The 18,306-nt window shown below is 35.6% G+C and overlaps 1 protein-coding gene across 23 annotated transcripts in view; it reads left to right on the top strand.

Annotated features, from left to right (window-relative positions):
- ZNF518A (zinc finger protein 518A) overlaps positions 1-18,151 on the top strand; it is a 54,475-nt gene extending 36,324 nt beyond the window's left edge. For all 23 annotated transcript variants that reach the window (XM_086378916.1, XM_086378920.1, XM_086378905.1 and 20 more), the window contains 3 exons: positions 8,112-8,259; positions 11,340-11,461; positions 11,606-18,151. In XM_086378916.1, the coding sequence (XP_086235042.1) occupies positions 11,740-16,188 (4,449 nt within the window). In that variant the 5' untranslated portion in view covers positions 8,112-8,259; positions 11,340-11,461; positions 11,606-11,739 and the 3' untranslated portion in view covers positions 16,189-18,151. The remainder of the gene's footprint in view (positions 1-8,111; positions 8,260-11,339; positions 11,462-11,605) is intronic.
- The last annotated feature ends 155 nt before the right edge of the window (positions 18,152-18,306 follow it).

Here is an 18,306-nt window from a genome sequence, read left to right on the forward strand (position 1 = left end):
GGAACTGCTTCTGTGTTTTAATTTTTATTTTAAACTCCTTCATTGTATACCAGTGTCACCAGCCTACCTTAGTGGTATGTGGCTCATATGTACACTAGCATTTTTAGTATTTCTGTATCTGTACTTGATCACATTTGTATACTTAACCTTTTTTTCCCCCTCTTTTTTTGTGTTTAAGATGGTCATTAGGCCACAATGATTTGAAGGGAACCAACTTCAATATAAATTTCTACAAAATTTAATCTTTTACTTTTTCAAAATATGATAGGCATTAGCTTCTGGGGTAAACTTTTGAAAAACTTTAAACAGTTACAAAAAGAGTAAGCCCAAAATGTTCTAAGTCATGAAAAGATAATAGCTATTATTTTGAAGACACTAAAATAGATCCTGCTTTGAAAATAAAAGTTTTAGTTTTTTTGTGTGTTCTTTACGTTTTTCGGTAAGCTCTTCCTGCTGCATGCTCTTGGTTTTATCTCTAGTTGCATATTTATATGACCATTCTGCACTCGGTTATCTCTGCAGAAAAAAAATTCAATTAAGTCAAGAAATACAATAGTTTTAAAAAATAATGACTAGTTTTCCTAACTGTGTAATGTGACAAGTTACAGAGCTACATGCTGAGTCACAAATAGGGTCAGTTAAACTCAAGAGGTTTTTAGTTCTTTGTTTAATGTTTAAGCAACTGGAATGTTGTAAGTAGCACATAGATTCTTCCTTTTTAATACATTTACACTAAAACTGAACACTGTAGAATGTCTTTGCTTTTTAATCTGTTGTAGAAAATAAAACTCTCTAGGAATTGTTCTTTTTATTCACTCTAAGTCTTTATCCTTGGCATTTTACTTTGGGAATCATCTTTTTAAAAGTTTCTCTGTACCTACTGTGTGATTCCTAATGTATGCTAACACTGCCAGTTCTCTGGTTCCTCTCTTTATTTGGATTGTCACTTAGTTCTCTTAGTTTTCTCCCTTCTGTTTTTACTCTCTTCCTCGAATATATCTTGCTTTCTGTTTTCTAGTAGCATTCTATACTATTTCTAAAATACTGCTTCTGTAACTCTGCTCATGAACTGACAAGAATGGCTCCTTGTTACCTTTCAAGTTCAGATTTGTCCTCTACGGTCCTCTTAATTAACCTCCCATTTTCTCTGTAATCTAGATTTTACAGTTCTTGCAGTGTTTCCTTTTTGTTTTTCTGAACTTGATAACCTTTGCTCCTTTCTTACATGTTTAAGCCCTGCTACTCTCTAAAAGATTGTCATAAAATCTACCTTTCTGTGAAGTAGATACAGTCAACATTGATCTGTTAACTTCAAGTCTTAAGAACCTTTGGTTACAAGTAATACCTAGTAGCTTAAGTCAGTTTACACTAGTGTCAGCTGAAAAGTGAGAGTGAAAGTCGCTCAGTCGTGTCTGACTCTTTCCAACCCCATGGACCCATGGAATTCTCCAGGCCAGGATACTAGAGTGGGTAGCTGTTCCCTTCTCCAGGGGATCTTCCCAACCCAGGGATCGAACCCAGGTCTCCTGCGTTGCCGGTGGAGCCACAAAGGAAGTTGTGGCTTTACCAGTTGAGCCACAAGGGAAGCCCATCAGCTGAATAGGGGGAATGATATTGGGTTTGACCAAAATTATTTGTTCAGGTTTTTCCAGAACATCTTACCGAAAAACCCAGGTGAACTTGTTGGCCAACCCAATATTGAAGGTGAAAGTGAAGTCGTGAAGTTGTGTCCGACTCTTTGCGACCCCATGGAATGTAGCCTACCAGGATCCTCAGTCCATGGGATTTTCCAGGCAAGAAAACTGGAGTGGGTTGCCATTTCCTTGTCCAGGGGATCTTCCCGACCCAGGGGTCGAACCTGGGTCTCCCACATTGTAGGCAGACGCTTTACAGTCTGAGTTACCAGGGAAGCCCATTTCCTAGAATTCAAGGGCAGGAATATGGGCTGCTGCTGCTAAGTCGCTTCAGTCGTGTCCGACCCTGTGCGACGCCATGGATGGCAGCCCACCAGGCTTCCCCCGTCCCTGGGATTCTCCAGGCAAGAACACTGGAATGGGTTGCCATTTCCTTCTCCAATACATGAAAGTGAAAAGTGAAAGTGAAGTCGCTCAGTTGTGTCCAACTCTTAGTGACCCCATGGACTGCAGCCCACCAGGCTCCTCCATCTATGGGGTTTTCCAAGCAAAAGAGTACTAGAGTGGGGTGGGAATATGGGCAGGTCTCAGTAAAAACTTGTAGTGATATTACTCCCTAGGTTTTAGTCAAGGTTCTTAGGAGATCTGATGATTACTTTCCTGTTGTTTTGGTTTGTTTTGTTTTTTGTTTTGTTTTATCTTGTTTTGCTTTGCTCTGCTGTCATTCCTTAAAAAAATTTTTTTAATCTGTTATCATTAGCTTAAAGGGTATCTTTACTATAGACTTGTTTGTTTACAAACATGTACTCGTAGAATCTTTCCTTCTGATGTAAAAATGAGGATTTCCCTGTTAATTTAAAAATATATTAAATGCCTTAATCTGCAACTTCCTTTTATGAAAACTAAAAAAATTTCACAAGTCAATTCAATACATACACCTCATTCTTTATGTTGTTTTCATGTGGATATTCCATAATTTACTTAATAATTTTCTTATTCATGGGCATTTAAGTGCTTAAGGTATGTATTTAAGGTACATATGTATATGTTTTGCTTTTATTTCTGTAGGATAGATTGTTAAAAGTAACTTTTCTGGAGGAGTATATTTTAAAAATGTGAAGGAAGTTGATTTTTTTCAAGGAAAACATAAACTGCCAAAAGTGATTTAAGCAGTAGAAAACTCAAAGATCCCAGAAACCATAGAAGAACTTGCAAAGATTATAATGTCTAAAATTTAAAGATGTCCCAGGCCCATATGGTATATTTGCACAGTCTGTGTAATTTTAAAGAGTGGGCATGTCTCATGTTTATTGAACTATTCCAGAGCAGATGAAATGATGGAAGGTATCCTCACTGATTTTACAAATTCTCCATACCAAATCAAAACTTAATGAGAGGACTAAAAAAGAAAATAAAAATAGATAAAATTTTGTCAGATTAAAACCAGTGCTTTATTAAAGAATAATATACTTAACTAATACAAAACAGTTCAACATTATACTTGATATTTATTTTTTTGTACAGTATATAGAAAAAAATCAAATTTAGATTGATGTTATAATTTTTATTCTTTTAACAGTATACCTAGATCAGGAATCATATTATTAACTAAATACCACTTGTTTTCTATATAAAATACATAAAACTTTTTTTGTATAACAACAGTGCATATATAACTGCTATTTTGGTGGTGCCAGCTCCCTTTACTTACTTTTTAGATAACTTTATGGCTCTCAAATTAATTGTTAAAAGAAATTTCATAGCATGAATTTATGAAGAACAGTAACATCTGATAGCATAGTTCTTCATTATCTGAGTATTACATTTGCCATTAGCTTTGTAACTGTTAACAGTCTTTTCTGAAGGGATGTGATTGGGTACTTCTGTGTTGATAAGAGGAGTATGTTGAATATACCTGTTTTGTTTTAACTTCTTGTCCACCTTTAGTGTCAACATTCAGTTTTTTTATTGGTGTCAAGTTTATTGTTTTGAGTTTGTTCAAGAAAAACAGTTTGTTTACCTCAGACTCACTTGCTTTGAGAATTCCAAAAGTTTCATGGATTCATGCTGCTTTTTCTTAAAGTTTCATAATAGTGTGGTCTTGGAATTATTCTTGTTACATCCAAATGTTAGGCTGTTTGCTTGTGCTATGATAAGGAAGTATGCCAGTGTGGAGGCCATAGTAATCCAAGGACATTTTAAGAAACACTGACCCAAGGATAACCAGTGATCACTATAAACACATTCTATGTACATATTCTTGACTACTAAGAGTGTTTAGGGCTCCATGTGTCTGTTTATTCATCTGTTCTCTACCATCTATTAACAGTTGAACAAAGTAAATCCTGATATGGCTACTGTTTTGATTTTTGTTTTTCACTTAATGTGTCTTCCCTATTACTAAGCGTGGGTTTACAGTGTTGTTTTATAAATTGAAGAATATTCCATTGAATAGAAATACCATTATTTATTTATTGGTAGGCTTTTAATTATTTTTAATGTTGTGATTTTGTAAACAGTGCTCCCATGAACATCTGATTATTACTTTTAGGATAGATTTCTAGGGGTGAATCAGAAGTTAAAGTACTTTCTCCCCAGGCATATATGTAGATGTAGATATATTGTGTTTATATTATTTTATGAAATTATAATGTTTATAATAAATACATATATTTTACAAACTGTTTTTATGAAAGTTGTCAGATTATTCCTATTGTTAGTATCTCATAGTATATCACTTACCGGAAAATAAAATTTTAAAAAGAAAGCATACAAACAAGTTCAAATTTTTATTGTTGGATTCAACAGACAAACTTAACCTTGTAAAATTGCTGTTTTAGTTTCTAAATGCTTAATCTCAGTTTCTGTACAAATATTGTAATGGACTGGTGGCAAATGGCTCATGTATTATCAGCAGACCGCATCTTTAGTAGCAGTGTTTTAGCCCTGTTTTAACTGGGGCATGGCATGGGGTTTGTGTCTCATATGTATATGGTCATTTAATCCTCTAGCTTTTGGTGTGGTGCCCACTTACTCAGCTGTGCTGGTATCCTGTATATCAGAAATTCTGTTTTACTTTTCCACAGAGAATACCTGTGACTTCTGTGGTGGGGGAATAGCAGTAACCTAGCATGATGGAGGAGGAAGGCAATGGCACCCCACTCCAGTGCTCTTGCCTGGAAAATCCCATGGGCAGAGGAGCCTGGTAGGCTCCAGTCCATGGGGTCCAGAAGAGTCGGACACGACTGAGCGACTTCACTTTCACTTTTCACTTTCATGCATTGGAGAAGGAAATGGCAACCCACTCCAGTATTCTTGCCTGGAGAATCCCAGGGACAGAGGAGCCTAGTGGGCTGCCGTCTGTGGGATCGCACAGAGTCGGACACGACTGAAGCGACTTAGCAGCAGCAGCATGATGGAGTGGGGAAGAGAATCTTAGCATCCAACCAAAACTCAACCAGCTTCTCCAAATTTCTGTTTTAGCCTCCTCTTCCTCTTTTCTTCCCATCTCAGAGTTACTTGGTGCTTGCCAGTTCCTAAGTCTTTTGGAGATTCAGAGTATAAAATGGGTTAGTTCTTAGCCACCCCCCCCCCCCCCCCCCCGTCTGCCTGATTGTGTCAGGTCATTTACTATCTACTTATCTGCTTTCCAATATCTAGAATTTTGTTATTGTCACTTCTTCTGTTTCCCATTGTTATTTTTTAAGGGCTTCTTATATATTTGTTATTTTTCTTAACTGTACTTACCAAAAAATTATACTTCTCTTTTGTAGATGTTACAGTTGACAGATACTTCTTCTATATCATATTATTTATTTATAGTCATTTTTCTGACTAAAATTTGATTTTTGCTGAAGTATTAGTATTTACTTAAAACTTCTTTCTAGAAAAAGTATATATGTAGTGTATTCTCTGAATATTCCGATATCTAAAATTGTGTTTTTCTCCCATATGTGACAGTTTTCCTGGGTATAGAATTAATTCTTGAGTTAATTATTTTCTCTTGAACTCTAAAACTGTTATTTCATTGTCTTCTAGCATTTAGAATTGTGAGTAAAATATCTGATTAATATTGTTGTCTGCTTTAAGTTGGTGTTGGGAATATCTTTTTAGATAACTTTCTGTCCACCTTTTTTTGGTAAAATTTCATTTTTACCTTTTAAACTGAAACATTTTACTAGAATAAGTTTAGATATTGAGTTTTATTTTCTTATACACTAATAATATTGCCTGGCATTTGGGGAGTCTTTGATTTTGAAAATTCAAGGCTTTAAAAAAAACAAGAAGAAAGCAATAACTCAATGTAATTTTTTCCTATTGTTTTCAAAACCATTATTTCTCCCCCATCTACTTTGTTCCTTTTCCTGGCAGTATTTTTGTTGTTGTTGTGTTGTTTTTTTCCCCTCAGTATCCTAGCTCAGGTCTTACTGAGATTGCCAATCATTACTTGATTTTTTTGGTAAATCTTTCTCCTTTTTCCTGCAGTAACTTTTAACTGTAATTATGTTTCTCATGCTGGATGAGAGAATGGGTGAGGTTTCTCTGAGTGTTTCAATTATTTTCCCTTTTTTGAGCTGCTGCATCCAGTGATTTTCTGCCAGCTATCTTTTTAGATGGCACTGGGAGCTGAGATGTATTGTTGGAGAATAAACCAAGATTTTCTTAGTGTTTTTGGTTAGACAGAGTCAGGAAAGTTAACATAATTTTTTCTGACAGCTTAGAGATACTAATTGACTTACATGTAGGAAGAGCACTGATTCAAATGTATTCTTTTTAATGGCTGAGTAGGCACTGGCGACCCACTCCAGTACTCTTGCCTGGAAAATCCCATGGACGGAGGAGCCTGGTGGGCTGCAGTCCATGGGGTCGCTAAGAGTCGGACACGACTGAGCAACTTCACTTTCACTTTTCACTTTCATGCACTGGAGAAGGAAATGGCAACCCACTCCAATGTTCTTGCCTGGAGAATCCCAGGGACGGGGGAGCCTGGTGGGCTGCCGTCTATGGGGTCGCACAGAGTCGGACACGACTGACGTGACTTAGCAGCAATACTCCATTGTGTATATGTACCACAGCTTTCTTATCCATTCATCTGCTGATGGACATCTAGGTTGCTTCCATGTCCTGGCTATTATAAACAGTGCTGTGATGAACATTGGGGTACACGTGTCTTTCAATTCTGGTTTCCTCAGTGTGTATGCCCAGCAGTGGGATTGCTGGGTCATATGGCAGTTCTATTTCCAGTTTTTTAAGGAATCTCCACACTGTTCTCCATAGTAGCTGTACTAGTTTGCATTCCCACCAACAGTGTAAGAGGGTTCCCTTTTCTCTACATCCTCTCCAGCATTTATTGTTTGTAGACTTTTGGGTCGCAGCCATTCTGACTGGCGTGAAATGGTACTTCATTGTGGTTTTGATTTGCATTTCTCTGATAATGAGATGTTGAGCATTTTTTCATGTGTTTGTTAGCCATCTGTATGTCTTCTTTGGAGAAATGTCTGTTTAGTTCTTTGGCCCATTTTTTGATTGGGTCGTTTATTTTTCTGGAATTGAGCTGCAGGAGTTGCTTGTATTTTTTTTTTTTTTTTAATTTTTATTATTTTTTTTTTTTGCTTGTATATTTTTGAGATTAATTCTTTTTCAGTTGCTTCATTTGCTATTATTTTCTCCCATTCTGAAGGCTTTCTTTTCACCTTGCTTATAGTTTCTTTTGTTGTGCAGAAGCTTTTAATTTTAATTAGATCCCATTTGTTTATTTTTGCTTTTATTTCCAATATTCTGGGAGGTGAGTCATAGAGGATCCTGCTGTGATGTATGTCGGAGAGTGTTTTGCCTATGTTCTCCTCTAGGAGTTTTATAGTTTCTGGTCTTATGTTTAGATCTTTAATCCATTTTGAGTTTATTTTTGTGTATGGTGTTACAAAGTGTTGTAGTTTCATTCTTTTACAAGTGGTTGACCAGTTTTCCCAGCATGACTTGCTAACGCATATATATGGAATTTAGAAAGATGGTAATGATAACCCTGTATGTGAGACAGCAAAAGAGACAGATGTATAGAACAGTTTTTGGGACTCTGTGGGAGAGGCAGGGGGGGATGATTTGGGAGAATGGCATTAAAACATGTATAATATCATATAAGAAACGAATTGCCAGTCCAGGTTTGATGCAGGATACAGGAAGCTTGGGGCTGGTGCACTGGGATGACCCAGAGGGGTGGTATGGGGAGGGAGGTGGGAGGGGGGTTCAGGATGGGGAACACGTGTATACCCGTGGTGGATGCATGTTGATGTATGGCAAAACCAATACAACATTGTAAAGTAAAAAAAATAATAATGATAATAATAAAAAAATAAAAAAACCTTGAAAACTGAAAAAAAAAAAGGAAGAGCAGCAGTCCTAAACAGAACAAGATGGTCATGGGTTTAGGAAGATGTATTTTTATTCAGAAATGATGCCTCTTTACATCTCTCCTGACAGCTGGTGCTAGCAACTCTCAATTCCGTCTCGTCTCTGGACCCAGCTCAAAGCTCTGGATTTGTTCTCTTCCCATACCTGAGCTGGAGCCTTCTGTCACCCCAAAGTGCTTCATGCAGTCTTCCTCTCAAGCCCTCACTTCTCTCCCAAGGTATGTATAGGAGAAGGAGTGGCTGGAATCAGTACTTCTCTACTTAGAACATGATGGACACTTACTGCATATTGGTTGAATGAATGTCCTTCATTCAACCAGGGAAGTGTGCTTCCTCTTTGAAAGTATTGCTTTAAAAGGGTTGCTATTTCAGCATTTGTTTTCACTTTTCTCTCTCTGGACCTTAACCTTCCAAACACCTTGTGGCATCTCTATGGAATATATTTTAGATTCTTGACATATTATAGAACCTTTAAAATTACATTTTTTAGTTTATATTTCAGTGAGCAGCTGGGAGAGGAAGACCATCAAATGGCTTGAGTTGCCATCTTGATGCAGCAAACACTCTGGGTTACTTTTTAAAAAGGGCCAGTCATACTTTAAACAAATAGTATTATTTTAAGGCTTGAGAAGATGTTGGTTGTGTTATGAGATAATAATACATATATAGAAGGCGGTAATTTAAATAAGGGATTTAAAGTCAGTAGTCCTTGTTGGTAAGATAGAGAGTGGTCTGTAGTGAAAAGAGTATTAGCTAATAGGTTGAAAGATTAAAATTTCTTTCCTTTTTTAAAAAATGGAACACATTTTTTCCCCATAGGTGGCAATCCTTATAAAATTTGGTACCAGATGTCGTGTTTGATTGCCTTCACAGAAAACAGGTTGAACATAGTTGAAGATTTGACAAAAGAGATTCTCCAAACTTAAAATTTGAGGGCAAATAAACCCCAAGATACGTAAAATACTAATCTCTTTTGGTGCTATATTATACATGTCATATATTAAATATAAAAAATAATCACATTCAACATTAATTTATTAGCAGTTATCAGACTTAAGTAAAAGCTAAATGAATTTCTTAGTAAGGTGGTTCCTTTTTTCAGTGTTGTTTTGTCTGTGTGGAAAGGACTTGCACTCTAATGGGTGAACTGTGTGGCATCTGTTTTGGCTGCCGTGTATCCTATTTATTTTCTGCTTTAAAATTTTTCTGTTTTATTGCTGGATGGTCAACTCTGAATAAGCCAAGTATTAACATAAGTATATGCCCCACCTCATCCTTTAGATTACAAGCTGCAGTTAAGGGTGGCAACCATGTTTTTGGGATCTCTCAGTAGCACTCATCAAAATGTATCATATTTATAATAGATTTTTTTTAGTATTAGTTGATTGAATTATTTAAGTCATATACTTGTTGTCGTCCTTTGGGATATGTGTTTTCATGAGAAAAATTTTAAATTATATAGGTATTTTGAAATGAAGTTGATGATCTTTAGAAATTTTATCAAAATGTGTGGTTTTTAGCATTACGTCCACATTTTTGGACATGTAACATATACTATAAGAAGCAATTTGCCTTTTGTAATGAAACCTGTGATACAGACTCCTCTTGATTATATATAGAAATAGAAAAGCCTGGGTATCGATAGTCTGGAATGACCACAATATGATATTCTGGCAAATGTGGAAGACTTATTACTCAATGTGTTTAAGAAGTTTCACATATTTGAGCCCCATGCTCAGAGTCTGGTGTAGTGAAAACACCATAGTTGATTATGATGCTTGTCACTGTTGAGAATGTGACACTCTGTAGAGAATTTTCTTAGTTGTTGTGAAGTATCCACCAGGTTATCACTGAACTTTTTTCTAGTCCTTTATTATTTTTCTCACTTTTGAAGAAAAAGTTTTACATTTAGCTTTAAATAATATAGTAAAAGTTTCACATTTTTTTTTTTACTGTATTAGGAATAGTATATAAAAAAAAAATTCCAGTAAACTCAAACGCTTCTAATGAATTCATTTTCAGGTTAGCATATATATATATATATATTTTTTTTTTTTTTAAATACTGAAGGTGTTTTTTTAGACACAACCAAATTTTTAAGTTTGAGAAATACTCAAAGGGCCTCTTAATAGTAATGTAATGTAACTTTTAATTATAGTCCCTCAGTGAAGGATTTTTGAAACAGTGAAGTTCCTAGTTACTTAGATTAATTGGAATTTAGAGGTGAGACCTTTGGATAGACATTGTGGATGAAGCTTACTGTGATTTATACTTTAGTTTTTTAGCTTATCTAATTATTAGTCATATACATATTTAAGAACATGAAAGTAAGAAAATATAATTCTTGTAATACACCATTTGATATTTTTGCTACTGAACCTTTGGTGCTCAGATTCCATTCTCAGCAATATATTGTCTATCTATTTGTTTATTTTTTGGCTGTGTCATGCAACATACGGGATCCTAGTTCCCTGACAAGGGGTTGAACCCACACCCTCTACATCCAAAGGTTGGAGTTTTAACCACTGAACCACTGAACATCTTTTTAATTCTACAGTTTTTTTGTCCTCTGCACCTTGTCATAATGTCTCATACATGGTAAGTACATACAGTAATGGTGGTAGCTACAGTTTATATGGTACCTTACAGGATGCTGTTACATAGGTAGGGGTAATTTTCTTCTTCCTTTTTTCATTTTATAGGTGAAGAAACTAAAACACAGAAATTGAGATTTGCTTAGAGTAACACAAACCAGTAATTTTTAAAATTAATGGAGGCAGATGGTAATGAGTACATTCTAAAATGCCAAGGACTTTTCTTGCTGCCATCTGCCTTAGTTCTAGGGATAAAAAAAGAAAAAGCCAAAATGGTAGGGAACCAGAAAGGTAGTAAGTAGATTTAGGAGTACCCCAGGGAAATGTACTCCTCCTTTTAATTTCTACTTTTTTTAAACCAGTTAGCCATGATAACTTGAGAGAGTAGATAATGTCTTTTTGTTATTGTTGTTGTTAGATCAGTGAAACTTTTATTTTAAACATAAATTATCCCTGAGGCACTAGGGAAGTAGAAAATCTAGAGAGAAGTCTTTTAATTCTCACAAGGTAAAAGCTATGGGTCAACTAAGTAACTGACAAAGTTAATGGTATATGTGTATAATTGGAACCACGTGTGTAAGTGGGACTTAAGTTTATAGGGCTCTCTTATTGAGATTTTAAAAATCTTGTTTAAAAACTATAGTGTCAAGTTAATATAAAATCTTAGAGCTTAAAGATGTTTATCCAATTGTGGTTTTCTTTAGATGAGAAAACTGAGGTGCAGAGAAGTCAAACCTTGCCCAGTGTCACAGAGCAGAGCTGAAAGTAAAGCTTGTATTTCCTGAGGTCCAGATTAGTGTTATTTCTACTTCAGACTTACTTTTTGGTAAGCTACTTTTAAATTACTTAACAGGTCTTTTATATCTTTTATTTGTTTGATCAGCATTCTTGCTTTGTGTCAAAATGAACTTTAAAATGAATTTTACTGATACTTCTGTGATGAAAATTTCAGTTCTTTGTTTAATTTTAGGTGAGTTAATGTGGGGAAAATCCTGGTATTCTGAAGATGTTGCGGCACAGTATTGTTTCCTGTTCAAATTACAAGTAACTTCAAGAATTTTCAGGAAGAAAAGAATTGAGATTGTTTTGTTTTATTTTTAAATCATGCCATCTGAACAGAAACATCTATTTTTTGATGAAAAACAAAATACTTTAAAAAAAGATTATGATGTGAAAAATGAGGTAGTTGATAGTCTGAGATCAAAAATTTCAGAACCAAAATTTCAGAACCAACTTAAACCAAACATTTCAGAAAGTAGTTTTCATTATGGATTAAAAAATGTGAAAATTGTTTTGCCGAAGATACATATTCCAAATGAAGTCCTATTGAAACATGAAGTTGACAAATACAGAAAATTATTTCAACATAAGCCACAGACTGCAAGAAAATCTATCAATGTAAAGACTGTAAGCTCTGTAGAAGAGTGTATGTTGCTTCATCAATCTGAGAGAGTTGACGAAGGTATAAAAATGTCTGCAAAAATACTCAATTTCAGTTGTTTAAAGTGCCGAGATAGCACCCGGTATAGCCCAAATGATTTGCAGAAACACTTTCAAATGTGGCACCATGGTGAATTACCTTCCTATCCTTGTGAGATGTGCAGTTTTTCAGCAAATGACTTCCAGGTATTTAAACAACACAGACGAACTCATAGAATCACTTTAGTAAAATGTGACATTTGTAACAATGAGAATTTATATACTTTATTAGACTTAACAAAGCATTTTTCATCCACACATTGTGTAAATGGTACTTTTCAGTGTGAAAAGTGTGAGTTCTCCACCCAGGATGTTGGCACATTTGTTCAGCATATCCATAGACACAACGAAATCCTTTATAAATGTGGTAAATGCCATTATATATGTTTAACCAAAGGAGAGCTTCAGAAGCACCTTTATATTCATTCTGGTACATTTCCCTTCACTTGTCAATATTGTAGCTATGGTGCTACCAGGAGAGAGCACCTTGTAAGACATGTTATAACTTTGCACAAAGAACATTTATATGCGAAAGAAAAACTGGAAAAGGACAAATATGAAAAAAGGATGGCGAAGTCTTCGGCAGGACTTAAACTAATACTGAAAAGATACAAGATAGGTGCATCAAGGAAGACATTCTGGAGACGCAAGAAAGTCAACAATGCAAGTGACAGAAGTATAGAAAAAAATACTCAAGTGCTTAAAAAAGTGAACAGAACACAGGCTACATCTGAAGACCCAGGCCATCTTGTTCAGGAACATGTAAATGAAGAAAAGCATGAAAGACTATACTGTGAGAATAGTGATAAACCTGCTGAGTCAGAGTTGGGAAAACCAACTCTTGTGTCCACTGGACAATGTAATGGAGCTCAAGAGGGATCAAATTCTACTTCAGGTTTCTTGAAGACTGCTGTACAAGGACCTACAGTGTTAATGGTAAAAAACAACAGAATAACAATTCCTGCTAACTACAGTGCTAAGTTTATGGGCTTCAAGATGGTGGATGGAAAACAGCATATTGTAATAAAACTGTTGCCTACCACTAAACCGAATCCATGTGTACCAGGCTCACAGTCAGGTGCTGCAAGGGACAGTACTGCAGTTTTGCAGCCCCAGACTTTGGATGCCACTGCATTTTTAACAGGAGTACCAGCTGAGTTAAATGACACAGTTTGCATGAAAGCAGCTCCTCCATTTTCATCTTCATCTCCTGTACTTTCAGGGAAGGTAATTTCAGAAAAAGAAATGGCTTTGCTCTCTCAGACAAGTAATATTATTCCAGCAGTGGATGATGAAAAAGGTGTATCTCCTTCACCAGTAGAGTCAGACTTGATTACAGCATCAGTGAATTTGACCACAAAAGTAGAAACAAGAGATAATGTTGACTTATGGGGCAGTCATATTACTCAATGTCACCCTGAGGTGTTAGGTACTACAGTTAAAAGTCCAGATAAAGTCAGCTGTACTGCCAAACCAAATTCATACAACAGTGGAGATATGCATAATTATTGCATTAATTATATCAACTCTGAGTTACCTGTTGAATCTTCCAGTCAAGGATCATTACCTTTTCATAATTACTCAAAAGTGAATAATTCTAATAAACGTCGTAGGTTTTCAGGAACAGCAATGTGTGAAAACCCTCAAAGAGAATCTTCATCCAGCAAGACAGTTTTAAGTGAGTCAGTTTTATCACCAGTGAAGAAGGAGAGCTCAAACCCAGATAGCCGGTTAGCATCTATTAGTCTTTTAAATAGTAAAGATGGAACTTTAAAAACACAAGCTGAAATCGAAGAACAGTGTGTTTTAGAAAAAGGACAGAACATTGATGGACAAAACCTATACACTAATGAAAATAAAAGTTCAGAGAGCATGACTGAAAAGCCTAAATGGGATGGCATTTCTAATGTTGAGTCACCTATGATGCCTAGGATCACATCTGTTTTCTCACTCCAGAGCCAGCAGGCATCAGAACTTCTGCCACCTGAACTAAACCAGTTACTTCTAGATGTATTAAAAGCAAAACCTGATGTGAAACAAGACTCTAGTAACATTCCAGATAAAGATGTTCCGCTTCAGTGTGCCCAGTCTTTTCAGGAACATGGGGGAGAAAACAAAATAGTTGAATCTTCAAAAGACTTGAAAGTACAAGGCCTTTTCCCGATTCCATCTGGTAGTATGGGGACTAGTAGGCCTACAGATGATCTGAATTTAAACTGTAGTGGAAAAGAAAAGCAAATGCTGTCACAGGATGTGAGAGATTCAAAGACCCCTAGAAGTTTCGGTTTTGGCACATTGCCTAAGACTCAGTCAGATGCAATAATTACACAGCAGCTCGTCAAAGACAAACTACGAGCCACAACACATTCTTTCTATGTGCATAATCCACTAAATTCAGAACCAAGAAAGGCTATATTTGTTCAGACTCCAAAATGCTTTTTGGTACCCATGCACTTTACTAATAAGCCTAGATTCCATGTTTCAAGAAGACCGTTGGTTAATACACAAGGTATCCCTGCTCCTCTCCTTTTAAACAAGAAACCGGGGATGATTTTAACATTTAATAATGGGAAACTTGAAGGTGTTTCTGCTGTCAAAACTGAGAGTGCTCAAGCTTGTGGAACTACAACTAAGGAACCTTGCAGAGCACCTTTCTTAAAAGTAGAACAAAACAGTAATTGTCTGACCCCTGCACTTTGTTCCAGCATTGGCAGCTGTGTGAGCATGAAAAGTAGCCCAGAAAATACTTTGTCATTTAAAGGCCCTTATATTATTAAAACGCCAGCAAATTCTTCAGTGAAAGCTGTTCCTACTCATATAATACCTGAGCATCAGGGCACTAAGTTGAATATCTCCGATTCAGTAAAACCACAGAACAAGATTTTTCCAAAACCACCTCTTTATACCTTTTTGCCTGATGGTAAACAAGCTGTTTTTTTAAAGTGTGTGATGCCAAATAAGACTGAGCTGCTTAAACCTAAATTAGTCCAAAATAGTACTTGCTTGAAAAATATACAGCCAAAGAAACCTGAAGGAACACCACAAAAAATATTGCTGAAAATTTTTAACCCTGTTTTAAATGTGACTGCTGCTAGTAATCTGTCAGTAAGCAACACTGGATCCTCATTGCAGAAAGACAGTGTACCATCTAACCAGACTACAGGACAGCAGAAAGAGCCAGAATCTTCTAGAGATGCCTTACCCTTCTTACTAGATGATATGATGCCAGCAAACGAAATTGTGATAACTTCTACTGCAACATGCCCAGAATCTTCTGAGGAGCCAATATGTATCACCGACCATTCAGAGGCCAGGGTATTAAGGTGTAAAACAAATTGTACAATTGAGAGAAACTTCAATAAGAAAAACACTTCGAAAAGAAAAGTTTCAAGAATAAAAAATCATGTAAGAAGTCAAGATTCTGAAACTGCTTTTGTATCTAGAAGCAGAAACTGTAAACGCAAGTGTAGAGATAGTTACCAAGAACCTCCAAGAAAAAAAGCCTTACACAGAAAGTGTAAAGAAAAAGCAAAGCCTGAAAGTATCCCTGAATCATTTGAATTCAACAGACCTAGGCTTTCAAAAGATACAGTCAGAACTCTGCGGCTTTTCCCCTTTAGTTCCAAACAGCTTGTGAAATGTCCTAGGAGAAACCAACCAGTTGTAGTTTTGAATCATCCTGATGCAGATTCCCCAGAAGTGGTAAATGTAATGAAAACTGTTGCTAAATTTAATGGACGCGTTCTTAAGGTTTCATTGTCGAAGAGAACTATCGATGCTTTACTGAAACCCGTTTGTTGTAACCCTTCTGAAACAACTTACGACGATTTTCCTAAGAGGCACAAAACATTTAAACCTGTTAGTTCTGTGAAGGAAAGATTTGTGCTAAAGTTAACTCTCAAAAAGACAAGCAAAAACAATTACCAGATTGTGAAAACTACCTCTGAAAATACTCTGAAGGCTAAATTTAACTGTTGGTTTTGCGGTAGAGTATTTGACAATCAGGATGCTTGGGCTGGTCATGGACAGAGGCATTTAATGGAAGCTACTCGTGATTGGAACATGTTAGAATAATTACCAAGGAAAAGTAAAATTACCTTAGAAGAAAATAGTGAGTTGGGTTACTCCATGCAGACATTTTTTACTTCAATATAGCACCAAAATTAAACATTTAAAAGTTAGCTGTATTTCATGGATGAGCAAAAGTTTCAGTGTTGCATTTGAAAATGCACATTAGTTGCATCACTGCACATTAGTTTTGAAAGAAACTAATCACAGATTTACCTTGATTTAATTTTTTTAAATATGTGTTTTTGGGAAGTTAAGGCTAAAGAAAAGTATGGTGAAACAGTTTTCCCAGTTTAGTGACTGTTAGTAAAGAGAGTAGCAGCTGACAGCCCCATTCCCTCTCTTCCACTAGCCTTATGAATCTTGATAACTATAGCTCCTCTGAAAAGGTTGAGAGCTCTTTCACTATGCAACCGAAGGAGTTTCTCGTCATTCATGAAGATACTCTAAGAGAGCTTAGGTAAAGAACTTACTCTCCTGCAAGATGTAGTTCTTTTGAAGGTAACTAGGCTCCGTTGAGAGTACATTTAACTCACTACAATTACACCTCATATGATGCTTGGTAAAAGTTTTTGATGAGTAGGTCTTTTTTCCTTGTAAGCTGTCTCGCACGTCATTGAGTGGAACACCTTTCCAAGGAGATTTTCTTTTTCTAAATGGCGCTCGTGTTGCAGTAGATGGGCAGTCTTGAGAGAAGAATTAACCTCTATTCATCTAGTTTGAAGTTCATTTAAAGAACTTGAATATTTTTCTGAATTTGATTATACTCACTTTTGGCATTCCTTTGATTTAAGTTGTTTGTCCCATCATAAACCAAGTGGCCAATTTTTTTCTTAGTTGCCATCCCTTTAAAAAGTGAAACGTAGAAGCACTTCCAAGGGAATGGCTTTTCTCAAAAATTAAAAATTACTCCTCAGAAACAATATTTTGAAGCAAGATTAACAAAGTAAATCATACTTTTGTGTTTATTATTAGTGTCTGAATATGTCCAATTGGGACAAACCATTTTTTGTTAGCAACGTTTCAGTATGACTGACAACCCAAAGCAGATTATGTACTGGTTGTTTGCAGTTGGAAATGAAGAAGCATTAATAGTGGACTCAGTGACAATGCATAAAACTTCAGGACAGATTCTGAAGGGATATGCCCAACAGGTAGAATTTTAAAAAGGAATGTTTTCATGACAACAGAATCATTGATTTAAACTTCTCACTTTGTAAGTTTGGGTCAAATTTTGTTGGATCATTGGATAATGGGGTTCTTGTATTAAAAAATTACTATATAATTTTTGTTACATTGTTACTACAAGTGTTATGATGTTTTTCATTGATTGAATGAAAACTTCAGGGCTTCTCTTCTGTATATAACAAAGAATTTAAACCTGTACATATTTTTGTACCTTTCAGTTATGTAAATTTTGCACAGAAAGTTTTTGAGATAAAAAGTTTATTTTCTTTCAATTTAGTTCTGTGCATGCACTAATAAAACTCATTGTTTAATTTAAAAGGAGTATATAAGACTTTACCCATGTTATTTTGGGGGGTTTTATTTCAGATGTATAATTTTTTTTTTATATAAATTCAGTTTTCAGGGATTGAACACTATTGTTAGCAAGTGCCTAAAAGATGTGAAACAGTTTACATACGTCAACTGTAACATTAGGTCCCAAATGGGCCTTTTTCCCCAATAGTTTTATTTTAAAGAAAGCCATACATAGACGCTTCAAGCTATCTTGCTATGCACATTATACATGTACTGTTTTTGTGCAGTTTGTCTACTTTCTTAGAAGTGAAGTATTTTTTGTATAAAACCTGTTACAATTGTGTTTCTTAAATTGAGCCTAAGAATGGAGTTGGTTGGAAATATACAATATATATTAATAATGTGTATGGTGTTTAAAGACTGGTAAGCATTGTTAATTTCTGTAACAAACGTTTTTTCCATTAAATTTATCTTAAGTTTGTGTTTACATATTTTTCTTTTACTGTGCTGAATTCAGATAGGAATTTTATTCTAGTGGGAAATATTTAGTTTTAAAAACTTTTTTTTTCAGTGCTAGTGAATGCAAAATAAAATGTGGGCTTCCCCCGCCTCCAAAATTATAGGTGAAATTTTGTTTGAGAA

Source organism: Bos grunniens, chromosome 26 (genome assembly GCF_055505025.1).
Source record: "Bos grunniens cultivar Pamir isolate PY7600 chromosome 26, Bosgru_T2T1.0, whole genome shotgun sequence".
Classification (NCBI taxonomy): Eukaryota; Metazoa; Chordata; class Mammalia; order Artiodactyla; family Bovidae; genus Bos; species Bos grunniens.